General features: G+C 36.9%; 3 protein-coding genes and 1 long non-coding RNA gene across 8 annotated transcripts; all 4 read right to left on the bottom strand.

Moving 5' to 3' along the window:
- Positions 1-3,616: 3,616 nt before the first annotated feature.
- LOC120255676 (MDIS1-interacting receptor like kinase 2-like) lies at positions 3,617-7,201 on the bottom strand. The gene is made up of 2 exons (XM_039263447.1): positions 4,132-7,201; positions 3,617-4,005 (listed from the first exon to the last, which is right to left on the bottom strand). The coding sequence occupies exons 1-2, from the start codon at positions 7,199-7,201 to the stop codon at positions 3,617-3,619; spliced, it is 3,459 nt and encodes a 1,152-aa protein (XP_039119381.1).
- A 2,468-nt stretch (positions 7,202-9,669) lies between these two features.
- LOC120255678 lies at positions 9,670-10,408 on the bottom strand. Its single transcript, XR_005535074.1, has 3 exons — positions 10,371-10,408; positions 10,129-10,277; positions 9,670-9,835 (listed from the first exon to the last, which is right to left on the bottom strand). It is a non-coding gene; the product is annotated as an uncharacterized LOC120255678 (long non-coding RNA).
- Positions 10,409-11,479: 1,071 nt separating this feature from the next.
- LOC120255677 (protein STRICTOSIDINE SYNTHASE-LIKE 10-like) lies at positions 11,480-15,079 on the bottom strand. Of its 5 annotated transcripts, none has more exons than XM_039263450.1 (9): positions 14,898-15,079; positions 14,697-14,823; positions 14,397-14,604; positions 13,986-14,092; positions 13,797-13,918; positions 13,233-13,323; positions 12,794-12,973; positions 12,413-12,694; positions 11,480-11,607 (listed from the first exon to the last, which is right to left on the bottom strand). In XM_039263450.1, the coding sequence occupies exons 6-9, from the start codon at positions 13,301-13,303 to the stop codon at positions 11,592-11,594; spliced, it is 549 nt and encodes a 182-aa protein (XP_039119384.1). In that variant the 5' UTR covers positions 13,304-13,323; positions 13,797-13,918; positions 13,986-14,092; positions 14,397-14,604; positions 14,697-14,823; positions 14,898-15,079; the 3' UTR covers positions 11,480-11,591. The 5 variants fall into 5 exon arrangements, with proteins under 5 accessions (XP_039119384.1, XP_039119383.1, XP_039119382.1 ...); XM_039263449.1 differs by having other exon boundaries at positions 13,797-13,883; XM_039263448.1 differs by having other exon boundaries at positions 13,797-13,885; positions 14,489-14,604.
- Positions 15,080-27,019: 11,940 nt separating this feature from the next.
- Positions 27,020-27,502, bottom strand: LOC120255675. Its single transcript, XM_039263446.1, has one exon. It carries the CDS (start codon positions 27,500-27,502, stop codon positions 27,020-27,022), a length of 483 nt encoding a protein of 160 aa, XP_039119380.1.
- Between the last annotated feature and the right edge of the window lie 264 nt (positions 27,503-27,766).

Raw genomic sequence — 27,766 nt, 5'->3', positions numbered from 1 at the left:
CAATTGTTTGTGGTTACAATCTACAGATCATTAGCATAATGAATTACACTTCCCATCCAGATTGAATCTAATACCAGAATTATCTATCATTCAAGGATAATTAATAAATGACGCTAAGCACTGTCATAACCAGTTGGTCATAATACTAGAAAACAACCACATATTTCAAACAATCATTAACAAAACTTTAATAAGTCATCCACAAAACTACAAAATTGATGAATAATACAGAAAAATGAGGGACTTTATACCTTGCCAATTTCATCGATTGCTTTCTTTCCACATCCCATGTATGATGAAAGAAGCCTCGCCTAAGGAATCAATAAAAGTGCAAACGTTAGGGTTGAGAAAGTTACGAGAGAGATCAATAGATCGCACGGGAAGATCATTTGTAATCGAGGCAAAACCGGAAGGCGCCATCGAGGAGATCTTCAGTGGCATTGAGGACCACGTTGATGAGGCCCTTCGGGGGATTGAGATCGTAAGCATCGAAGACGGCCTCGCTCTCTCGCTAGATATGGCCATTTTGTACCGAAACCATGGAATCGAACCGGAATTGAACCACTAAAACCTAGAACCGGAACCTTCATATAAGGTTTGGTTCCAGTTTCAAAATTTAAAAACAGTGGAACCGGCGGTTCAAACTGCCGGTTCAACCACCGGTTCCACTTGAATCAAAAGATTCAAAATATCAAATTACTTAGTTACATATATATTATTATATTATGTAAAATAATGTTATGACTTACGATATCTGATTAGGTTTGATTGTTTAAAACTTTGAGTCATGTTAATCATCTAATTAGTTTAGGCCTAAACACTTGAATTAAACCAATTGATTAAGTTTTATTTTGTTGATTTGTTCTCTTTTTTTGCCAGCCCGGCCCTTTCTTGAAGACTTGAAAACCCTAAATCCCCTTTGATGAAATCCTAATCCTAGATTTCTTTATGAGGGTGGTGGGCCGGATCGATCTATAGACGGTTTTTTGATTGATTAGTGGAGACGGTTTTTCTGTAGCTCGATCTTGGATATCTTTGACATGATAGAGAAGGTGATCATGGTTGCTGCCTCAGATTATTCTGATTTCTAAGGAGTTTCTTCTGAGGCGAGATGGAATCACTGTGACTTTCTTTACTCATTGGACTATGGAGGTGAACAACAAATCCCAAAAAAAAATAGCTCAAACCGTTTGAACAGTCAAACCGGAACCGTTGAATCAAATCCAGAACCAAACTGGAACTGAACCACCAAGAACCTTGCCTAGGTGGTTCGGGTTCGGTTCAAAGTTTTTTGGAACTGAAACCGGAACCGGAATCGGTGCTTCAGGAATTGTAACCGGCTGTTCCTAATCTGTGGCCATGTCTATCTCTTGCTTCCCCCCATGGCCGCCGCTCTAATCCTCAATGAATTTGCCGGTGGGTTTTGAAATGCGCGGGAGAGCTTTCAGCCGTCCGATATGTATTGAATGGACACAAATGCATCAAGATATGGATCTACAAGATGGACTACTATAAAATTTTAATAAATTTTCTCTTTTGTTCAGGAGACCCAAATGTAACTATGAAGAAAAATGGTGTATATCCGCAAAATATATTATTCCTTGTGTGATGAATATAGCTCAAATGCACAAAATTTCTGATCTCATTAGGGATATGGAACAAGAGATATTGCTACCTTCATAAAAATTACTTGACCCTTGGTTGAAACTCACGCTAAATTTGAGAGTATATATGACTAAAAAGTGAAAGTATAAGCTTCTCTTGTCTCATATCATCAAGCAAGGTAGGTGGCTCACTAGAAATTAAAACAATCAAACAAAAACTCAGAACTTCAATTTTTTCCAATATATATATATATATATATATATGACAGTATTTGGCCAAGTTTGAAGGTGTTAGGAATAAAATCTTTCATTATATAATTGGTGATGTATATACTTTGCTAGCTTTGAAGGACAAGATGAAATCTTCTACACTGTTATAAGTCAAGAGCACATTATATTTTTAGCATGATTAGAGTAGATAGCTTTATATTAAAAGGGGAATGCGCATAATCTAGATAGAGATAGTTCAAAACTAAAGCTAACACTGAAACATTAGCGATTAGTCTGAACAAGTTTTTTTTATTTGAATAAATAGTTTGACAAATGTAAATAAGTTTATTGTATTGTCCTAAAAGAAAAGTAAATTGAAAAAGAAGGAATCTTTTGGAAAATTTGAAACAAAGTTAAGTCTAATTTCAAAATACATATTTTTATTTTCAAAATATTAATTCAAGCCAACATTCTTTATTATGAGCTTTGTATGATTACAGAGTTAAATTGGCTAGCATAGTGACATTTTCTAGCACTTTGTATGCTAAGTGGAAATATAAATGCAAAATATGAGTACAGAACATGCTAAAGTCAAGATATAGAGAATGGAAGGGTTTGGGGGAGTACCTAATTAGTAGTAGCTTCTAAAATGAAAGATTGACCTCCTCAATCAAGTGCCAAATATCACCGCTACAGACTACTTCACCAAGTGGGGTAAGAAGGTTACCATTAGAAAGTATTTCCAATGAAAAGTTAGACTTTAAGAAACAACATACTTGTTCCAAGTTAAATGGATAAAAAGTAGTTGTTTCTGTTGTTTATTCCTTTTGTACCTGCTTCGTTTGTTGTTTTTCTTAATAAATTCGTGGTTTATCTACTTTTATATAAAAAAATGAATAAAGGCATGGATCTCTTTTTTATTTCTTTCCAAAAACAGAAGGAAACGGCAATGGATGAATTGATAGAAATGCAGAATAATCAACTCAATAGGTAGCTAGGGTTATCAATCAATCAAGCTATTCATGAACTTCTCTAATTTGGCTCTAGACATCTTAAACTCTACTCGAAACTTCGACCAATGCTTGAATTGAACCTAGCTCACAAGATTTAGTGTAACTTGTTTACAACCCTATCAACATGTAGGAAAAACAAAATTTCAATCTCTAGGTTTTCTATAAAATAGAACAACCACTTTATTAAAATAAAAAGAGAGTTAATTACAACAGTGCAAGATCGATGATGAAGATAATTAGGAGAGTTCATTACAGCATCACCAACGACTAACTAACGAAGATAAGGAGGACAAAAGACAAACAAACACAAAAGTGGACTGCTTTGAAAACTCAAGGTCTGATCACCCTCCCTTGAGCAACTAGGATTCTACCTTTTCATTGGTAAAAGTGAAGCACAGGGATCCAACATCCATGTTTGGGATGCTTAGTAATATGAGCTGCATTAAACCAAGAATATATAATATTAGTTCTCATCATATTATACATTTAGACAAGCAAATTTATTTATTGGAGTGATAAGTCTATATCATGTAACTTAACAATTAATTTTAACCTATGTGATTGACATTTTTTTTTTTAGAATTAAGCTTGGCTAAAGTTCAACTAGACAATGAAATATTTGCAAATATACAATAAATTCAATCAAACAAGAAATATAAATGCAAGATACTAGTCCTACTAAATATCAAGCAAGGATCTGTATCTAACTAAAGAAACTTAGGAGAATGAGAGAATAAGATTGAATCATACCTTCAAATTGGAAATATATATTATTTTCCTAAGTTCCAGTTATTCCTGTGCTTGATCATCAATATGTGTTTGTGCAATGTTTATGAGCTGATCAAGTGTAAGTGCTTGAAATGGATAGTTGTCAAATGATGATGGTAAAGACTTTGAAGAAGACAACCTTTGAGATACTTGTTCCATTGAAGGCCGAGCTTGTGGATCAATGTTGATGCACTGCATTGCTATTAAGATCACTAAAAGCACTTGGTTTGTGGTCACTTGATCAACGATGTGAAGTTGAAGACGTGGATCTAGAATATCTTTCACTAACATACTCAATGATAAGTTGCTTAGAAGATCCCCAGGATGTGTGCCATGCATCATTTCAAGTGCAACAATCCCGAAACTATATACATCACATTTTTCAGTCACTCTCATCACATATGCAAGCTCTGCAAATAGCAATCAAGCCCAATTCCTCCATCATTGTTCATATTCAATGTTAAATCTAATAAATCTATTTACAAGAGAGTATGAATAGAAAAATAAATTAAAATAATTAGGAGTTATATACCTACCTGGTGCCATGTACCCATACGTGCCTGCAAGCATACTCCAATGTGATGAGTTGGGTTTTAACAATCTCGAAATACCAAAGTCTGAAACGCAAGCCTTATATTCCTCATCAAGAAGAATGTTGTTGCTTGTTATGTCTCGATGAACAATAGATGGAGCACAATCATGATGTAAGTAAGATAAAGCTTGAGAAATGTCTCGTACAATGCTGACTCTTTTAATCCAATCCAACTTCATTGCCTCATCTTCAGATCTCAAAGTGGCACCAAGGCTCCCTCTCTCCATATATTCATATGCAAGAAAATGGAATTTATTATTAGAACAAAAACCATAAAACTTCACAATATTCCGATGCCGAATTTCTGTCAATGCTTGTATTTCATTTTGGAAAGCTTGCTCGTTCACTTGACTTTCTTCTTCCTGAATTTTCTTAATAGCAAGTTTCTCCCCTGATGATATTGTCGCCTTATAGACTATGCTACAAGCTCCGGTACCAATTTGGTACTTAGCATCAAAATTTTCTGTTGCTCGAATTATCTCCTTGTATGCTTCTTTCCCATGATTGGCATTCCAAAGTGAGAAGTAATGTCCACCAACTTCTTTACCAAAGTCATTTGCCATGAATTTTTTTCTCTTGTAAAAAATCAAAGTGATTACAACAATTAGGAGTAAGAGAAATAAAATGCCAAATATTGGAAAAACAGTCAAGATAATGACTTTGTGATGCTTCTCTCGATGCCCATCATCTCTATTTGTTAAAGTTGATTGATTACATGGAGGCAAACCATGCACTTGACCACATAAGCCCTTATTGTGGGCAAACCACATAATTGGAGCTGTTTGAAAGAAACGATTCTCTGGAATAGGACCTTCTAGAGAATTATAAGATAAATCCAACAATATCAACCCTGTCATGAATTTAAAAGAGGATGGAATGCGACCAATCAATCTATTATGTGATAAATTCAACTCTCCTAACTTCATTAACTTGCTAAGTTGCGATGGTATTTCTTCAGTGAATAAATTGTCACTCAAATCTAGAACTTGTTGCAAGTTCAAATATCCAAGTTGAAAAGGGATGGCTCCACTTAGTTCATTACTCCTTAACTTGAGTGAGCCCAATTTAAGGCAATTTGCCAACTGTATTGGTATTTCTCCTCTTAGATTATTACTTGACATATCCAGAACTTCTAATGAAGATAGATTCCCAAATTCTGGCGGTATGGTTCCTGTGAGATGATTGTTGCTCATGTTCAAGTGAAATATGTAAGATACTTTACCAAACTCCCTTGGAATTCTTCCTACTAGATTATTTGAAGAGATGTCTAGTAGGTGTAGCTCTGGCAATTGACCAATTTCCAAAGGTATTGGTCCAGTGATTCTGTTGCTTGAGATTTTAAAACTTGTCAATCTAAGGCATGCTCCCCAAGAAGGTGATAAAGTACCTGATAATTTGTTGAAACTTAGATCAATATAATCCAAGTAGGGATGAACACCAAAGCTCTCAGAGACATCTCCCGTGAATTGGTTTTTGTCAAGGCGGACCCTGAATAAGTTTGTTGAATTCTTCAAACTGATTGGAATAGGCCCTTGGAAATTATTGTATCCCAAAGTAAGTGCTTGAAGCAAACCTCCTTTTGCCAAATATGGTGGTAGATTACCGAAAAGACTGTTGTTAAACAATTCAAGATAAATTAAATTTGTAAGATTTGAAATTTCATTCGGCAATAAGCCATATAAATGATTGTGGGCTAAACTTAAATAAGTGAGATCTTTCAAACTTCCAAGAGAAGGAGGGATGGTACCATTCATGGTATTTTCATGCAGAAATAATGTTTCAAGCTTGGTCAAGTTTCCAATGTCACATGGGATGGGACCAGTTGTTTGGGTGTAAGGCATTTGAAAATCTCTCAAGTTCACTAGATTCCCAATCTCAGAAGGAATGGAACCATGTAGGTTATTTTTATGTAAGTAAAAAATTTCAAGGTTGGTCAAATTTCCAATGCTATTTGGGATGGAATTAGTTATCTGGTTTTGAGATATTTGAAAATTTCTCAGATTCACTAAATTCCCAATCTCAAAAGGAATGGAGCCATTTATTTTATTGATAAATAAGTAAAAAATTTCAAGCTTGGTAAGGTTTCCAATGCTAGGTGGGATGGAACTAGTTATTTGGTTTTCAGCTATTCTCAAATCTTTCAAGTTCACTAGATTCTGAATCTTACTAGGGATAGATCCATTTATGTGATTGTGTTGTATGGAAAATAATTCAAGCTTGAGCAGATTTCCTATGTGGTATGGTATGGACCCATATAATTGGTTCTCATAAAAGTTTAGCAAGTTTAATTCAGTCAAGTTTCCAATGCTTTGAGGAATAGAACCACTTATATTGTTACTTGACACATCAAATTTCTTGAGATTTACCACATATCCAATCTCATGGGGGATGGAGCCAGTGAGGTTATTCCCCCATAAGTGTAAAATGTTGAGTTTGGTCAAGTTTCCAAAGACAAGAGGGATGGAACCAACTAAGAAATTTAAGGAGATGTCTAACCAATTCAGGTTCATAAGCTTTCCAGAAGAAGGAGGTATGGAGCCACTTATCTGATTCTCAGAAAGCGACAATGTCTTGAGCCTTGTCAAATTACCAAGCTCGGAAGGGATGTTGCCTGTGAGATTGTTGATAGAGAGATCAAGGATGGTAAGCTTGGGGAGAGCTGTAATGGCTACAGGGATTTCTCCATGGAGCTTGTTGTAGGTAAGGTTGAGAACCCGGAGAGAAGGCAAAGATGAGAAGTTGAGAGTCTCCAGCTTCCCTTCTAGTCCCAAATCTCTCAGTTGGAGCTTGGTGATGGTTGGCATGAGATGGCCATCATTTTTGCAAGTGATTCCAGTCCAATTGCATGCACTGGTCTTTGATGTCCAAGTGTTAAGAAGTTCTTGTGTTTCAAGAGTGGCCTTCCATTGAAGAAGAGCTTTCCCTTGGGATTCAATATTTGAAGCTGTTGCCATATTGTTGAAAACAGGGAAACAGAGATTGGAGAAGAGTAGTACTAACAGCAAAAGCACCATCGTCATCAATGTTGGGAAGGTGGTGAACTTTGAGGAAAGCCGTGATTTCATGTTGGAACTATATATTATTCCTAGAAAGCCTCTAGATATGTTCTTGTGGTTTTGTTAGGAGGGCCTTGAGCACCTTTTTATAGCATCACGGCATGAAAAATAATTCACATAATAATTAATACCATCTTAAAAACAAGCATTAATTATTTTAAGCATTCAAAATACCAAGATTCGAAATACTACCGGTCTTGATTACAAAATACTTTTTCACAAATTGTGAAACGGAATATGTCTAAGAAACTGTCATTTTAAAGGGTGCAATATGTCTAACTCTCAATGTTGAATATTTCAAAAGAATTAAATTCTATGCTTGTCATGGAGGAATAATCAAATGATACTTGGTCTTTATTATTACTATTATTTTAAAATAATGGATAAATCACTGCTTTATTAAAAAAGAAGAGGAGCACACCAGGAAAACAACTAACAAGGAAAAACAAAGCAAAGACATCTCACCAGCAGTGAAGAGCTCAAAAAAGAAAAAAACAAGTAAATAAAAGAAGGCAGCTGGGGAAGCAAAGAAATCTGTCTGGATTCACAGGACAGTCCGAGCTACATTATGGAGTAGATTACTCCTGATTCAAGGGGAAGTCAAGATTGCCGGTGTTATCAGCGTTCCGTGCGCTCAGGAAGTCGAGGGAGCGCTTTATCTTCTGGGAAGCTTCGTTGAGGAGTTGTTGATGAGGTAAAGAAGCTGTAGAAAACCATGCAAGCAGCATATTAGAAACTTTGAATAAGACTTGAAGAAAAGGCAAAGCAATGTTTTGAAAAATGCGATTATTTCGTTCTTGCCAAATATTCCAGATAATGGCTCTAGTAAGTATGTCCCACAACAATCTATTGTTTGAATGTAACGAAGGTAACCAAATGGTCCAGATGCTTAAAACTGTAGAAGGTAAAGATTGTAGACCAAGAACGTTGGAGAAGTAGGACCAAATACGGATTGAATAAACACATTCTAAAAATAAATGTTCCACTGTTTCTGAGTCTTTGTGACAAAGAGTGCAAGTATCTATGGTGTTTGGGTTACATCCCTTTCTAAAGAGATTAGTGAGGGTGAGAATTTTATTATCCCAAACAAGGCAACAAAAAAGAGTAATTTTGCATGGACAATGAAATTTCCAAAATTTAGGATACAGCGGACTGCGCATTCCTCCATCAATTAAAAAATTATAGAAGGATTTAACAGAGAAAATGCCATTCTTTTTCAATGTCCAAGTAATGGAATCTATCTGATCATGAAAACAATCTGGAATTAAGTTTAAGATAGTGGATAAATCTTCTCATGTTGCGGTATGAAAAAAGCTCTCAACTGAGTTGCGAAGGTACGAGAATTGTCTTAGGGATATCCATGGTCTTTATTATTCTATTCAAAGTTTCAAATCAAAAACAATGTGGAAAATTCAGAAGAAAAAAGGATAAGTCGCCCACAATTAAATCCAGTTTAGTTATTTCAACGTTTCTTCATCCATATTATCCAGTTTAATACAGTTATGAAAATTTACATGTTTCTAAAATTCATAAATACTGTAAAATAACATTTTCCTTCAACTAACAAAACACTCAACAAAAATATATACTTTATTACTTTTTTTAATTTATGTGATTTTATTCATTTTTTAAAATTATATATATATATATATATATACGTTAAAAAATTATTAAATTATATTTATCTCATAATAATATATTTTTCAAACTTAGTAATTTTTTAAAATTTTCATATAACACTACACCAAAAAAGTGTTTTTGAGGCGGTTTTAAAACCCTATAGAGGCGGTTATAACCGCCTTTATAGGTATAGTGTTGGTTTTTTTACCCGCCTCTAAACCGTCTCGTATCAAGCCGGCTCTACACTTTAGAGCCGATTTGTACCAACCGTTGGGGTAAGTTTTATTTACGGAAGCGGTTTTTAATAACAAGAGTAGAGGCGGTTATAACCGCCTCTATAGCTACAAAGTTTTCATTACCTTCCAATAGTTTTAGAGGCGGTTATAACCGTCTCTATAGCTATTAAGTTTTCTTTACCTTTCAATAGTTTTTGAGGCGGTTATAACCGCCTCTATAACTACTAAGTTTTCATTACTTTCTTATACATGGTAAAGGCGGTTATAACCGCCTCTATAGTTACTAATTTTTCATTAATCGTTTTAGAGGTGGTTATAACCACCTCTAAAAATTATAAGTAGTAGAGGCGGTTATAACCGCCTCTATAGCTAATAATATCTTGCATGTTCATACTTTTAAAGGTGGTTATAATCACCTCTAAATTTGTTCATTGAATTGAATTAAATTTTAATTTTTTTTTTCCGATTATTAATAAATAAATTTGTTAACCTGTAAATTAAAAATATAAAATTTTCATTATATACAAAAATATACTAAATTCAATTTCATTGACCATTATTGACATGTTATGAATTAAAGTGTAATGTATTTTGAGTAATAACAAAATATAAGTGTTTTACACTATTTGTGTACTTTCATTAAAAAATATTTTTTGAGTTAATTACACAAAGTAAAAAAGCTTCATGTATCCTCATCTTGAACCCTCTTGATCTTTAACCATAAATTCTCCAAAATCTGCAAAAATATTAAACAAAATCCAATTTTATTCAATCAAAATCCAATCTTGTATTTAGAATGACCAAATAAAACCTACACACAATACAAAACTATACTAAGCGGAATTTAGGTTTTAGCTTGGTACTATTTTTGGAAGTCATTAAACCTACACACATGACTGAAAATAAAGAAAATACATCCAACACAAAGAGACCCAAAGAAAGGGCCCCAGATAGGAGGGAAACTTCCCAGAGAAGATGCATATCAAGATGCAGAGATGAATACCTATATACCTATCTCGATTAACATACCATTGCCCATTGAATGCACTCCTATCGATTTATCTTCATATCGGCCATTCTCTGTCTCATTTCCAATTCTCGAATAGATTTGGACATGGATTTCATCTCCTTCATTTGCATATCCATCATCTCCATAAAAAGTTCAAGACGCTTCCTCTCTGAGATACATGGAATGAAAAAAATGATAAATTTTTTTAAAAAGCCATATAAGAAATATATGATTGAACCAAAAAGATTAAAAAATGTAGGACCTTCATTTTTTTGCATTTACTAATTCTTGATCCGCCTTTAGCCACAATAGCAGTGCAGAGCGGTAGCTTTTTGACCGGCAGCCTTCTTCAAAGAAGGTCGCTCTTCAATTCTACTTCCTTTTTGGATTCTCTATCTTTTTCAACAACCCTCCGAACCAAAAGATTGCAGACCTAGGAACAACCATTTTTCTACAAGGAAAAACAAGGAACACAATGCATTATAAACAAAAACAAACGTCATAAATTGCATAAGATGAATAAATGCAAAAGCGCTTCGCTCCGTAAGCAATTGCTCGGATAGACCACAAAGATAATATAAATGCGAACGCAGCTTTTTGGGTAAAGAGTTATGTGATACCTTAAAAAGAACACCGACTGTTGCTCTAGAAGCGAGAAGAACACCTATTGCAAAACAAAGCATGGTTCCATCGAGCCGGGGTTGCTACAAACTAGCACCCAGAGAAGAACCACCAGAAGAACAGTCGCAAAGTGGAGATGGATTGAGTGAGCTTTCATCGTAAGGAAATAGAAAAATCAGAATTTATAATCCATGGACCTCCATGTCAAGAAAGGCGTGATAAATGCTAAATATTTCGAAGAAAAACTACTCATGGAGAGACAATGTTAAAATAATAGAAGCTACAATATAAACGCAACCTTGCAAGCAGATACATTATATGCATTCAATGCATCAATTTTATGTCACATATTGAGAAACAAATAAACAAAATTTGAAATCCATAGAAAAAAAGAACCCCTGCTCCACCAAAAATTTAAGCAACAATAGTTGTTATGCGCAAACAGTAGAAACACTTATGATCACCTTGATTAGCTTGGTTTGTGGTGTTAGTCCCTCGCACTGCGGCATTTGAAGGTGCTCGAACTCCGCAAGTCATCACAAAACCAAATCCAATAGTAAGAACTTATAAAAACCATGAAGAATTATACCACCAAAAAACAAGCACACTGCCGATGATATAAGGCTTACAGGAACACGTAGGGAAGGCCTCATCAATTTCCTCTTTTGAAAGGCCTTTCTTTTCGAGGAAAAGCACACTCGGAAAAATCAACGGAGAGCCCTTTACTTTGGGATGAGATAAAAAAATTGACAGATTTTGCACTTGCTCCTCCCTCATCGATTGCGGGATAGCAAATGGTGGCCTTCCGAAGATTCATGGGACACCTCTTCTTTAACACTCTCACCTCCATTGCTCATTGGGTTCAATGGATTTGCTCTCTGAAATCAAAAATCAAGAAAGAAACAACAATAAAAAATACAATTAGGACTTCCTCTTCCTCATAAAGCATCATACCGATACCGATTCTCCAATTTCATATCTCGGATGAAAAAAACCCAAAAAAATAGTACCAAGCTAAAACCTAAATTCCGTACTGCAAGTTAAAAATCGAATTTTTCTTGGTAGAAGTCATAACATTTAATGATAACAATGATCATACAACAGATAAGGAACCTTTTAACATAAGCTAGTGGCTAGTATAACTAGTTTAATGTAGACATTTAAAGTATTGCAAAATATACTAGTAAGTTTATCGCACATGATAGGTTTTATCTGCAGAAAAAGAAAAATAAACAAGTGAGAGACACATGGTAGGGCTAACTGATAACTATTTGAGGGTCAAAAAGATGCATGCATATAATGGGATCCAAATTTGAGGTTGATGGGCATGTGTCACATGTTAAAGCTAATGCCCGTGCATTGTATTTTTGGTCTCAGAATCTTGACCTGTGAATGTGATCAAGTGTGGACCCTATTCATTTTCATTATATACCCTCATTGGCAATGACAATGGATGAACTGAAACTGGAAAGTAAGGAAATTGAAGCAATACCCCATTTATAAGCTGATGACCTGAATCAGATGCAACAAGTAATGATTCAGTTGGTGCACTTAGGTTTTAAGTTTTCATATCACATATATTATTTTCTTTAATTTGAGAATAATGAAGAAGATTTTCAAAGAGCTAACAGCATTAATAATAAAAAGAAAAAAAAAAGAAAACCATAAATTAGAATAATTCACCTTCTTTGGAAATGAGTACTGTTATCAGTGAAATAAACCATGTCATTCTGTTGATCAACATCCAAACCATTAGTGAGCCCAAATGGTTGATCATCAACAGCCATAGTAGTCACAGCAACCTGTGCTACCTTTCCTCCCTCAAGTCCAATAGTTAATAATCCAAAATAAGCATCAGTGATGTAAAGATCACCGGTGCCTTTATTAAACTGCAACCCCAATGGCCTCCCATATTTACTCTCTAAACTTACATGGAAATATTTTATGCTATCATAGTTACTTGTCCTGAAAATACAGTAATTAAAACAATAGTAAAAAATTCATAAGATATTATCTTAAGTAGTTATATATGTATCTGTATTATATATATATATATATATATACCTGATGTTTGAAGTGGTGGCAAACTCTTGCCAACCAAGACTACAGCCTCTCCATTTGAGTATATGGCCATTAGAGATGCCAGTGTAGGGGCCTTTGCCATCGGTGTCGAAGGTGATGCTTTCAGGGGCCAAAGATGATGAGAGAAGGAGCTTGTCTTGGACATGGAGGTTGGCAATATCCCTTTCAAGCAATGCACAGGTTAATGAGTTTTCTAGTGTGAAGAAGATGATGAGAAAGATGGTCAAATTTTTCATTAATGGTGTTTATACTTCAAAAGGCAAAAAAGATGACAGAGTTTAGTAGTTAGAGTAAATTTTGCCAATTATTTTTTCTCATGCCTAAGATTATATACCCTCATTGACCATGGCAATGGATGAACTGAAACTGGAAAGTAAGGAATCAAACATAATGTGTTCCATGTTAACGGAGCTGTTCATGCCTTTGGTTTGGTATATGTCTTTGGTGTAGTTGAACAGATTTGGATACTCTCGTATCAGCTTCTTGTTGCATTTGAAATGATCAACATAAACCTGCATGAAATATGAAAGAATGAGGCGAGTTAGCAACTAAAGCATTATCAACAAAATTATGCAAGGAAACTGGCTCAGTAAATTGAGTTTTGTCAAAGTAAAATAGTTAAGACTTAAGAGGAGTAATTCTTAATGCCAATTCTGGAAATTGAATGAAAAATTATTATCAAATTCTGACTTCGGCCGTGCTTTATTTTGTTAGCAATTAAACAAAGGAAAAGCAGTGCATCCAATATGCTACATTTGATTTGAATACTAGTTTCTAGGATATACTTGCTTAATGTAAAGCTACAATTAATAAGACACTTCTAATTTGAATACTAGAAATTGCATCTTCTTTTAGAATTGAAAAAAATTTTGCTTCCAGTTACAAAAACTAAATATTGTACAAGGCCTGAAATACCATTACAAAATGTGGTTAAAGTCATCAGGACCAAAAAGAATATATTCTTCACTTAAGAGATGAACTGTACCTCATCAAATCTTATAAGAGTGACAAACAAGCGGACATCAGCTTCAGTCAACACATTCCCACAAATGTACCACTGCTTGCTAAGTATCTCTTCACCCAAAAATATAGATCTTCATTAATAACCTACTTCACAATAGCTAATGAATAAATTATGACAATCAAAATGAAGATAAAAATATAAATTATCAACCTGTACTAGTGCGTAGCTTCAAATAAATTTCATCAGAGCAATTTTTTCCCAAACCATGCACCCTTCCACCAATGCTTAGCATGTCCTGAATGAATGCTTAAGAGCACCTGCAGCATGCATAGAGAGTAAAAACATACAACCATCACACACCAGCAATCTACAGAATTTATATGAAAAACTTCAGCACCAAAAAATCCAGTAACAGTCAATGAATCATGTGTCCTCAAAGATCTTACTTGCAAAAACCTGCTAAAATTTATTATAATACATACAAACAGATACTATAGAGATTTCTTAACAAAATTTTATCAATTTATAATACACACACAATATGAAATAACAATTATGAAAAATCAGGCATATTTCTAAGGTTCCTGATAAAATCATATCAGTAGATTTGCAAACTCGTACCAAAAAAACTATATGGTAATCAAAAGAATAGTTCCACCAAAATCTGCAATTAACATAAAAAAAAAAATCAAAGAGGTCTAAATAATGACAACAAGAAATCATTCGAAGATTAGCGTCCTGCGTGGGCACAAAGAAGTGCTTGAGATTCGACTTTCCGATGATCGATTCTATGCACGCAGTGGCGCTCACCCTCTTCTCATGGTCTCATCTGGAACAACAAAACCAACACAACATATGCCTTAATCGTATCAAAACAATAAAAAAGGCATGAACAGAGAAAAATCCTGTGAAGAGGGCAACCTCATGGTGACAAGCTGGCGAGCGGCATTAAGAGCTTCAGAGTGGGATTCACCAAGCACTTGGAGCTCAACAACGACTCAGCGAGAGGAGAAAAGTAGCACACGGGCTGCGAGGAGACGCTGGCTTACTGTAAGGAAATAGAAAATCAGAATTTACTATAAGGAACGAGGCTATGGAGAAGGAGGTGGTGAACGAAGGTACCATCGCAGAGGACCTTGTAGGGTTCACGGAATCCAAAGCGCACTGAGTAGAACCTCACCGCCTTGCGGTGTCTCTTCTGTTTCTTCACCCTCATTGATGGAGCTCACCGGAACCCTAACCCTTTCTCACGCCGGAGGTGAGGCAAAAGAGTAGAGAGTTTTGCCGTGCTGGATCGGGAGGTGAGGTGGTCTTCGAGTGCGCGGACTTTCTCATCGTCGGTGAGTGATTCCGGGAGGGTCTCGGATTGAGAGATAGGGGCGGTGGCGAGGGATGGCTTGAGAGGGCGGCTGAGGAGGGCAGCGAGGAGAGAGCGGTTGCCGCAGTGGGCGGAGGGGATGAGGGTTCGAGAGGGTTGTCGTGGGGCCGGAGTTTGAGGGTGGAGGGGTAGAGGGGTTTGGGGAGGCGGGCACTAAGAGGCGAGGGGCGGAGGAATTAGGGGAGAGAGAGAGAGAGAGAGAGAGAGAGAGAGAGAGAGAGAGAGAGAGAGAGGATGGTTTTTTTAATTATTTTTTAAAACCAAAATTAATGTAGAGGGGTTTAACTAAACCGACTCTAAAAATTAAAAAAAAAAATCCTATTTATTATAGAGGTGATTTTTTAAAACCCCTCTATTTAATTGCCTCTAAAGCCCATAAATGACGTAGTGTAAGATATACTTGTTTTTATTTGAGAAAATGAAATATGACGATTGTTAGCTCAATCGTCACTTCAAAAATCACATCGAAAATGTCATCGCATTTACTTTAATGACGTAGTGAATTATACATTAATCAAATTCCAATGACTTTTTCCTGGTGGTGCTATAAATCACATATCAAATTCTAATGATTTTTTCTTGTTAGTGCTCTTAATCATATATTGAATTCCAACAACTGTTTTTTTTTAAAAAAAAACCAACTTATAAATGTTTCTCCAAGGAGGTTTTATTTTTATTTTTTTTCTAAATGAAGATAAATAAATAAATAAATAAAATTTTAGATAAAATGGAATACAAAAATGACTAAATAGACTGACCTCATGACTATCTCTTTGACGCCATACCTATAGGATCCAAAAAAAATACTCTAAAAAATTGTATTTTTCAAGCCCAGAATAAAATATTAGGGACATGCATTAACCACAGTTTGTTTTCAGAGACACTGTGATTCCAAATTTTGTGGAGGAGATGGAAGCAGATTTAATATTCACCACCATTAGAATTCAAAGCCAACTTGAAATAGTAAGCAAGCATTGAAACATTCAAACACAGTGATAAAGACATACATAACAACCACATTGTTACCTACTAGGCCTACTTTTGTTTTCTCAATCTAAGTGGAAATATGTAAATTAATGTTAATGTTGTAGAATACAGTATGATCATAATTTTAAAATTACTTAAATGGATGTCTGCCATGTTTATCCACATACCATAATTTCAACATCTCATTTCATATTGAATCATTCATTCGGTCATTATTTTGCTTGTAATTCCACCAAATGAGCAAACATCGAATGCATAGAAAAAGTCGGTCCATCTCGTGCCATAAATGAAGGGCTAAATGCAGATAGCCAAGGTCATCAATGAGTGTATATAGTCAAGGTCTATGTTGAAAATGTCAATGATAATGATAATCTATATTCACCACAAAAACAGCTTCAATCCAGCAACAGGAAAGAAAGACTTTTAATTTCAAGGTCATTAAAAGTCAAGGTCCCTTAGATTTAAGGATGCAAGTGGGGTGGGGAATCCCTGTTCCTCGCGAGAACCCACCCCAATAGGCGGGGATTCCCTGACTTATGGGACGGGACGGGAAATGTATTCCCCTCACCGCTCCCCACGGGAATCCCCGCAGCGAGGGCGATTCCCCGACTTTAAATAATATATATATATATATATATATATATTTATATTAAAAATAACTCATATTATTAATTTTATTTATTTAAAAAAATTTAATATTGATAAAATATTATAATGACCAAATATTTGGGTTTTTAAAAAATTATTTTTTGTATTTATTAATAATGTTTTAGATTTTTAATAAAATTAATGTTACTTCAATGCAATGCTTGCAGATAATTATATGAAAAATTGTTTTAAAAATCTTAATCAAAACTTTTTTTATTTCCTATTATAGATAAATATGTTATATTAAAATTAAGATTAAATTGATTAATTTATCAACTTTACTGAAATCTCAAGTTGTAAGTATAACATCTCTTATAAAATCACAACTTTCGCAGTTCCTCTTCTTTAGTTCATGATTATTTCATTAGTTTATTGTTTTCTCATACATTAAATAATGCTTATTTTGAGAAATATTTTATTTATTTATTTTTTAATTTTATATATGATGTGTTACATGTGTAATTAGAAAAACATATTTGGTGGGGCAAGAATTCCTCCACCCCGCAGGGAATTTTGAGGTGGGGAATCCCCGCCCCGTGGGAAGCAGGGACGGGGATGAGGATGGGGATCCCATTCCCCTCCCCGCCCCACTTGCATCCCTACTTAGATCATCAAAGACTAAAGTAGGAAAAAAAGACTTCCATCTTTGGTTGTACATACGCTTATCTACCATAATTAAAATGCTGTGGTGGAAGATCTCTTAGTCTTCCTTTTGAATTGAATAATGCCTAATCAAAAGGCTTAATAGTCATAGCGCCAGTTGGCCTATGTGACTACTTAATTATGACCTGCGTTAGGGCGAAATAGAATGAAATGACTGAGAATCCTTCTGTTGGCTAGTTAAATTGTTACATTTGAATTTGGAATGACACAGAAAATCATAAGCAGAACTGAACCACTCGTTGATTTTTCAAATGAAACTATGAATGAATGGTTTCAAGGTTATCTTAAGGACATTGACATGCTTTGATGAAAACTGCTAAACAGAAACACAGAGCAAAAATGCAACTGGAACATCATCCAACATGATATTCCAGGTGTTTAGAAGTGCAATTATACCTTGAAACATCTCATGCATTGAGTTCTGCTCATACAGCTGCAATGCCTCAACAATGGATGCATCATAACTGTTGTTAAGAGAAGCCTGCTTTTCTAAAGCTTGGATCTCTCTGTGAAGCTTTGAAGATTCCTTCCCAACCTAGGAAATTTGTAATTGTCTCCAGAGAAGCAGAGTTAAGGAAACCAAAGAAAGATGAACAAATGGCAGGTATTTACTGCAGCAAGCATCTCTCTTAATGAGCTCAAGTGAGAATCAAGTTCTGCTTCATAACCTCCTTCTTGAAGTGATAAATTCTCAACAGACAAATCTTGCTGGATAACAATATGTAGCAAAAATAGCAGTTAGAACTTAGAACACTAAAATTTTTGTTGAACCATTTAAACATTCTTGAAAAATTCCATCTCTCTTGATTGCAAAACAAGAGCAAAAGGGTGGTTTGAAAAGGTGCAGCAACTCCATAATAGTTTAATACAAAACTTTAGAGCTAGCAAGCTAGATTTAATTTAACCAAGAATAACATGCTGGTGGAAGTCTCCTATCCATGAAAAGTTAATAGCAGGAATAGGTGCAGATGTAGAAATCAAAAAACAAAAAAAGGCAAGATAGGAAGCACCAGTGCTTGCATAAATTAGCTCCATTTAGATAGAAAACCTACAGTTTTTCAGAGCAAGAAGCCCTTAGCTAAAACAAAATAATGTCGTAGACAGATTTTTCCCAGATGTTCATCTCTTGTCCAGAATTTCTTGGGTCATGTTGCGAAGGTATGAAACACCCTAAGACATCACAAAAATAAATAACTAAATAAACAAACAATAAATGTGATCAAAGTATTAGAGCATGGTTAGCCATTATTAATGAAGCTTATCAAGGACTTGATGTTATTCAGTAACAGAATTCTCCTTTCTTTAGGATTCATAGTGAAAGCATTAATGTCAGCCAATTCAAACAAAGCCATCCATAGACAAATCAAATGAGGATTAAGAAAAAGAACAAACTGTTACTGCTACCATGTTTGTTTTTCAATAATATGCTACCAATTTAAATTGAACTTAGTATCATCCACCAAGCACTAAAAATTGACCATAAACACTACATATTCTAACATATTTTCTGAATAGATGAGAGAATTTGAGTGTGAAACTTTGAATGTTACCCCTTTATTTTCCAAGATGAACAACAAGCTTTTATTGTGAAGTTTCTAATGCAAAGCAAGCCTTGGCCTTGAAAATCATATCATGCAGGAATTTGACCCAGAATAAAAGAAAGATGTACAAACCTAAGAATCGAGAAATGTTAACAAAATGGTGGTTGTTAAAACCATAATAATAACTTATTCAAACTATTTTTAAGCCCCACTTCCATAGATCTTTATGATCATTTTCACCAACCACAAACAAAGAGCTAAGGAACAGCTTGAAGTCCCTATGGTTTGGTCAATGTTTTTGTCCTCCATTCACAGCTTGTCCCAACTCAAGGCCACCCCACAAACTAACCTTTGGTTAAATTCCTTCAAGCAGGAACCATCATACTTAATTTTAAAATACAAAGCTCAGCAAAACAGTTATTTCTCCCAATAAAAACTCTCAACTTTCTGAAAAAGATCGGTTGTGAATCGAATACCATTGTTTGTGGTTTCAATCTATAGATCATCAACATAATGAATTACGCCTATCATCCATCTTAGATTGAGTATAATACCACAATTATCTATCATTAAGGGCTAATAAATTATGCTAAACACTCTGATGACCAATCATTTGTAATCCTCGAAAATAACCACACATTTCAAACAATCACAAACAAAACACAAATAAATCATCCACAAAATTATAAAATTGATGAATAATGCGGCAAAGATGAGGACTTTATACCTTGGCAAGTTCATCAGATTGCTTCTTTCCAGATCCCATGCATGATGAAAGAAGCCTGCCTGAGGAATCAAAAAAGTACAAACTTTAGTGTTGAGAAAAGTTATAGAGAGATCAATAGATCGTGTAGGAAGATCATCCATAATTGAAGACAGAACTAGAAGGCGCCATCGACGAGATCGTTGACAGCGTTGAGGACCTCGTTGACGACCTCTCTCTCTCGCTTCCCTCCATTGCCGCCGCTCTGATCCTCACTGAATTTGCGGGTGGGTTTTGAAATGCGCGGGAGAGCTCTCAGCCATCCGATGTGTATTGAACGGACACAAATGCATTGAGATATGGATCACTACTAAAAAATTTTTCATAAATTTTTCTTTTTTTTCGGGATTCAATGTAATTATGAAGAAAAAGAGGGTGTATCCGCAAAATATCAAAAACAAAAACAGTAAAGCCTCCTTGGCTTCCAATGTGATTGTTTTGTGTTCTCTTGATGTGATTCCTTGCTTTTGTGATGTTTTTGGTTCAAAGGAATAATTAACAGCACTTTGAACTAATTTGCCCAGATGGATTGTGTTATGAAGCAAGGCCTGGAAAGGGCTCCAAGCTCTAACACAGGGGATGAGAAGAATTTAGATAAACATCACATGCGTGGGAGCTCACCGGTTGAGTCAGCAACTTATTCTCAATACAACGCAGCAACTGACGAGGCAAGGTCTGAATTGATGGGGCGATGTAGTAGGTGCAAGAGAAGGGTTAATCAGAGGTTTAAAGAGTTCTTGACTTAACAGCTGGCTGTGGGAGCAAGGAAAGGGAGGCACAAGTTTACATAAATGGTTACGCCTACGTGGACAAGGAGTATTAAAGCTGAAGAATAGTGAAGAAGAAAGGGTTAAGAAGAAGAAAGAGTGGACTACTCAAAAAAGATTGCTTTCAATGGTCTGGATTCGCACAGTCTGCATTTCTGGATTTGAAACAGGTAATTTCATTTGCACTTGTTCTCAAGCTACCAGATTTTTCATTACCATTTGTATTGGAAACTGATGCATCAGGTATTGGCATTGGCACTGTTTTAAGCCAGAATAAGCATCCCATCGCTTATTTTTCCCATAAATTATCCCTTCACATGCAGAAGCAATCAGCATATGTTCGGGAATTATTTGCTGTTACCGAAGCTGTGGGGAAGTTCAGACATTATTTGCTTGGTCACAAATTCATCATCATAACCGACCAAGAGGCATTAAAGCACCTTTGTCAACAGATGATTTGTCACGCCCCGAACCTGGCTCCCCAGGCCCAGTGCACTGACAAACGGCCACACACCCACCAAGTTGAGGCCCAGTAGGCATGTAAGGCCTCAAAACCTGTTCTCAACAAATCACAAAAAAGTCTAACAGAGAGCAAAGGCTAGAAACAAGAATGGAGTTCAGCACTAAAAGAAATAACTAAGTGTCTTGCGTAGTTGCTACAAATTTAAATCAAATAAAAAAACTATGCCCACAACAAAGCGGGACTTATTACATGCTAAGAAGATTGACGGTGGCCCATCGATCCTGCTAAGCTATCCGTCATCGACCTCTACTCCCGATCCGAAAGAAAAAAATAACAACAAAAATTTATGAGCTTGACGACCCGATGAAGCACCCACTAAAAAAATATAGGGATCACTTATCAAAAAAATCATAATTTAATAATTTGCAAAAAAACCAACCATAAGTTTAATTCACTTAACATAGATGTCAAAAAAATTAAGCATATAGGGTCCCCCAAACAACTATTGCCCAAAAACAAATCACAAAATTCATATATTTACCCTCGGTGTCCCGAGACAAAACAAAAAGTCATATTTTTTTACCCTCGGTGACCCGAGCCAAAAATTAACAAAGGCCGATATTCTGCACCGGCGGCAGCGGTGGGAAACTATAGTTTCTAAAACAAAAATACGTGTCGACACGGTCGGGTGTTTAACCCCCGATGTGAGGGGTTATTGCAAAGTTAGTTGGGGACTAATTTCTATATCAAAGTACTTTGTTCACAAAACGATGAACTAACAAAATTCAAAATAAGCAAAGTACAAGAATACAGTAACATGATCCCATTTTTTTGTCATATCAAAAATACACCGAGTTAATGGAATACAAATATGAACAAATAATAATAATAATAATATTCTTTAATAAAAAAATTTAAATAATACCCTAAATTCAAAAATAAATAAATAAATACATAATCGAACTTTAAACACATGAATTCAGAAAATTTAAATAATTATCCGAAAATTCGAAATTTTGAGCAGATCATAAATCATATGAAATTTCAAAAAGTAAAAAAAGAATCGGGGATTTAAAAGAATTATTTGAAAAATTCGAAATTTAACTAAATCAACACGTAGAATTCTAAAGAATCTCATTAATTTGAATATTAAATAATTTAAAAATAATTCGAAATTAGTATTAATTATTTAAATATAATTTGAATAATATACAGAAAATTTAATTATTCAAAAATAAATAAATAAAAAAATACATATTTTTCACAAATTTAACAAGTTTCAAAAAGTCTATATACATAGTATAATTTATATGTGGGATACTTACACGATATTCGCTAAATCCCACAAAAAAATCCAAGTTGACTCCCACTTAACTCTCCACAAAAAGAACCTATAGACATAAAAATCAATTCAATAACCCTAACTTTACAAATTAACTAGGAGTCTTGGATTCCAAGTATAACACTTAATCTTATAAAGGATCAGAAAATAAATATCATTGGATACTATAAGACCTCAATCAAAACACTGCACATCCTAACCCAAACAGTACAGTGCATCAAGAAGAAAATTAAACTGCTAAAGCATTACTAATTAACCTTTGAAGGATAATATATATTCACACAATGGCATCCATAAATAACCAGGATAAAACATGGAGAAGTAAAGCTTGCCTGAATTCACTGAACCACTAGCAGAACTATAAAGAACGTATTTAATAGAGAAACTTAAAAGAACATGAAGAACCTACAAGCAGAGAACATCTAACATACAACACCAAACAAACACCCAACACTGCCAAACAAGACCACCACAAGGTACAGAAATCAGATGACTGCCTAACCTTGTATTTGGAAGTCGCTTAGATCCTCGTTTGACAATCGGGACTAGGAGAACCTCTCGATTCTGCCACCACAACGCTAAAGAGACGATAGGGAGAAGACTGCGAAGTTATCCCTTTTTATTGAGATTTAAAAAAAATCGCGCAGGTGGGAGGTTGCCTAAAATATGGGTAGAAGGTTATGAAAGGATAAGATAAAACTTTTAAATGAAACTAATTAAATTAAATAAAAAAACAAAAAGATAATTTTAAAGAGAGTGGGGTCCACAAACTCCTCCCTCCTTAGAAGGAGTTTAGTCCTCTAAACTCGTACCTAAGGTATCAAAAAAAAGATACGGATATCTCCCTTTTATCTCAGACTCCAACTCCCAAGTTGCTTCACGCTCTGAATGATTGCTCCATTGAACCTTGACATAAGAAATGACCCGGCTTCTCAATGTTTGCTCCTTAAAATCCACAATCTTTATAGGTTGCTCCTCATACGTCAAATCATTGCTAAGCTCAAAGTCAGAAAATTGTATCACATGGTCAGGATTCGGAATGAACTTCTTCAGCATAGAAACATGGAACACATCATGTGCAGAGAGCGGTGAAGGTGGGTAATGCAAGTCGATATGCCACCTCACCAATGCGTTCCAAAAATCTCAAAGCGGACCGATAAACCGAAAAGTGAGCTTCCTCTCACACCAAAAGCGAATAACTCCTTTAGTGGGAGCTACTCTTAAGAACACATGATCACCCACCTGGAACTCCAAGCTTCTTCTCCTATTATCCGCATAACTTTTTACGCCTACTCGAAATGCTCGCATGAGACGATCTCGATAAGACGAACTTTCTCCATCATCAAGCTGCACAATCTACGGCCCTAACAATTTACGTTCTCCCACATCATCCCAACAAATAGGTGACCTACATCTCCTGCCATACAGTGCCTCATAAGGAGCCATTTGAATGCTTGATCGATAAGCATTATTATAAGAAAAACTCTATCAATGGCAAATGTCGATCCCAAGAAGGCCCAAAATCAAGCATACAAGCCCGAAGCATATCCTTCAGAATCTGAATTGTTCTCTCAGACTGCCCATCAATTTGTGGATGAAAAAGCATGTCTGAACGTCAATTTGGTTCCCTAAGGCCTTATGTAGACTCCTCCAGAAGTGTGCCACGAACCGCGTATCCCGATCGAGACACAATAGTAGCAGGGAACACCATGAAGTCTCACCACCTGATCAATGTACAACTCAGCTAACTTCTCTAAAGTCATGCCGATCCCGACGAGCCAAGAAGTGAGCAGACTTGGTCAGCCTGTCCACCACCACCCACACACTGTCGAAGCCTTTACTGGTTCGAGGAAACCCAGACACAAAATCCATAGCAATGTTCTCCCACTTCCACTCAGGAATGGGAAGAGGGTGCAGAAGTCCCGCTGGCCTCTGATGCTCCACCTTGACCTGCTGACAGGTCAAGCACTGTGCCACGAACTGTGCGACATCTCTCTTCATGTTGTTCCACCAAAAGATATCCTTCAAATCCTTGTACATTTTGGTGCTTCCAGGATGCACTGAGTAGCTGGTATAATGAGCTTCCTCCATGATTTCCTTTTTCAATTCTGAATTATTTGGAACACAAATCCGATCACCGAATCTTACTGAGCCATCTTCATGAATTCTAAACTGAACTTGGGTGTCCCTTTCCACTTCTTGCCGAATCTTCTGCAGATAACCATCCACTTCTTGTCTTTGCTTTTAATCCTCTCGGATAGAGTAGGTCTCACCACTAAACATCGCCAAATACACGCCCGGTGTCCTTTAACACCACTTGTAGGTCCATTAGTCTCAAATCCTCCAAGATAGGCTTACGGGAGGTGATTAATATAGCAACGCTCTTTGAAAGATTTCCTACTAAGGGGCATCGGCTACCACATTTGCCTTTCCGGGATGATAGGCGATGGTCGAAATCATAGTCTTTCAATAACTCCAACCATCTCCTCGTCTCATATTCAGCTCATACGTGTGAAAAATTTATTTAAGGCTCTTGTGATCCGTAAACACCTCACAAGTCTCCCCATACAAGTAATGCCTCCATATCTTGAGGGCAAAAAAATCACGCATGACTAACTCCGGATCATGAGTGGGATAGTTCACCTCAAATGGTTTCAACTGTCTAGAAGCATAAGCCACCACATGACCATTCTGCATCAATACACACCCAAGACCAGTTTTACAAGCATCACTATAAATGGTAAACCCTTCACGAGGAGATGGAAGTGTGAGAATAGGTGCGAGACACCAACCGGTGTTTCAACTCTTGGAAACTTTGTTCACTGCGATCGACCACCTGAAAACTTGCTCCTTTCCTGGTGAGTTTGGTCAATGGTGCCGCCAACACTGAAAACCCTTCCACAAACCGTCTATAATAACCGGCTAGCCCAGAGCTGCGAATCTACCGCCACATTCGTGAGGTCTCTTCCACTCAACAACGACTTCTATCTTCTTGGGATCAGCGAAATCCCATCCTTAGTTATCACATGACCAAGGAAAGCTACCCTGTCCAACCAGAACTCACACTTAGAGAATTTCGCAAACAGTTTCTTCTCTCTCAAGATGCCTAGCACAATCCTCAAGTGCTCTTCATGCTCTTCCCGACTCTTCGAATATACCAGAATATCATCAATAAAAACCACTACGAACCTATCCAAGAAAGGTTTAAATGTTCTATTCATCAAATCCATAAAAACAGCCGGGGCATTCGTCAACCCGAAAGGCATTACAAGAAACTCATAATGCCCATAACGAGTCCGAAATGCAGACTTCGACACATCCCCTGCCTTGATCTTCAGCTGGTGATATCCTGACCTGAGATCAATTTTTGAAAACACCTGAGAACCCTGCAATTGATCAAAAAGGTCATCGATCCGAGGCAATGGATATCGATTCTTTACTGTCACCTTGTTCAACTCTCGGTAGTCGATGCATAATCGCATCCTGCCATCCTTCTTCTTCACGAACAAAACTGGAGCGCCCCGGAGAAACTGCGGGGCGAATAAAACCCTTCTCAAGTAGTTCCTCAAGTTGCTTCTTTAACTCCTTAAGTTCTGCAGGTGCCATCCTGTAAGGAGCCTTAGATATGTGGCTCGCTCCCGGAATCAAATCAATACCAAAAATCCACTTCTGCATGCGGGTGGCAAGCCGAGGGAAGATCCTCGGGAAAAAAACATCGAGAAAAACTCTCGACCACCGAATATCCTCTAACACCGGCCCTTCGATTCAACTTCCACCAATGTTGCAGAAACCCCGAGCACCCACTCAAGAGTAATTTCCGAGCTTGTAGGCGGAAATCACCGAGGCGGTGACACGAGACTCATTTCCACGAAAGGTGAACTCGGCTTCACCGAGGGATTTTTAAACACTACCCTTTTTGCATAACAATCAACGACGAGCATGAAATCTAGGCAGAAAAATCCATTCCCAAAATGATATCATAGTCGATCATACCCATAACATGAAGGCGAGCTAGCAACTCATGACCGGCAACAATAATGGGACAGTTCTCACATGCTCTACTAAGAACAATATCAACTCCCACGGGGTAGCAACACACAAATCATACTCAAAAAGTAGTAGCGAGCAAAAACATGCTTCCGAATAAAAGCGGGAGCGAGATAAAGCGAATGTGTAGCTCCAGAATCAAATAAGACACAGGCATATGTGGAATAAACTGATAATATACCTGACACCACTGCATTTGAGGCATGAGCATCCTCCTGAGTCAATGCATAAACTCGTCCTTGTGTCTTCGGCCTTCCAACTTTATGCTGAGTTGAGGATGAGGGTTGCTCACTGACCATCTCCTTTCCTGCACGCTGACCCACAGAACCCTGAGGTTTAGGTGTTGGTTCATGCCTAGAATTTTGAACTGTAGAGGATCTTTGTGCTCCAGAAGACTGCATCTGTGGACACTCAGCAATATGGTGCTCCAGACTGCCACACCTGTAACATGCCCCTGTAACCCGCCTGCAATCCTTAGAGTCATGCGCACCACCACAAGTAGAGCATTTCTTCTGGCCAGAACGAGAAGAAGCAGGTGGCAATCCTCGAGATCTCGGTGGCGGCTCACCCATCTGTTTGAGACTTATTCGACCCACATCGGACTTGGATCTTCCTCCATTCCCGATGATACGGTCTCCCTTATTGTCAAAAACTTCTATCTCTCTTCTTACGAAATCTTACGCTTTGATCCTTGGTGTCACCCCAAACAGTGTCCAATGACTTAGCGCGCCCTACCACCTCTGCATAGCTGGTCAGGTGTAAAGCGGCTAAACCCCTCCGAATATGTGCCTGCAAACCTCCCTCAAAGCGTCGAGCCCTGCTTTGATCATCATCAACCAACTTCGGAGCATACCTAGAAAGCCTGTCGAATTCCATCTCATACTCATCAACAGACATACTCCCCTGCGTCAAGTTAATGAATTTTCTCTCAAACTGCACCATCTTGTCTCTGGTGAAGTATTTACAGAAAAGGGCTTTCCTCAGCTGCTCCCAAGATTCAAACTCCTTTCCCTGACGAATGCGAAGTTCTCCTCTGTACCAGTGGTTTGCCGGTCCCTTGAGCATGTACACTCCGAACCTAAGCTTTTCTTCTTCATTACACTTCATCACTGCAAAAGCTTTCTCCATTTCTTCTACCCAAACCTCCACATCATCAGGATTGGTAGTGCCCTCAAACGGTAACGGACCCGATCTTTTGAATTCCATAATAGTCTTCTCCTTAAGCTCCTGGGAAGTAGGCGGAGCAGGAGTAGGCGGCGGTGGTGGGGGTGGTGCTTTGCTTGTTCTTGCTCTCGGTCACGCACCATGCCTACCACCTCTCGAACCAACTCCATCATAGCTTCATCTCTATCCACCCTTCCGGCCCCTACTTCAGTGGGGGCATCCGCAGAA

Source organism: Dioscorea cayenensis, unplaced genomic scaffold (assembly GCF_009730915.1).
Source record: "Dioscorea cayenensis subsp. rotundata cultivar TDr96_F1 unplaced genomic scaffold, TDr96_F1_v2_PseudoChromosome.rev07_lg8_w22 25.fasta BLBR01001128.1, whole genome shotgun sequence".
Classification (NCBI taxonomy): domain Eukaryota; kingdom Viridiplantae; phylum Streptophyta; class Magnoliopsida; order Dioscoreales; family Dioscoreaceae; genus Dioscorea; species Dioscorea cayenensis.
Note: the sequence above shows the minus strand (reverse complement) of the source record. Positions and strands in the feature narration are given on the sequence as shown.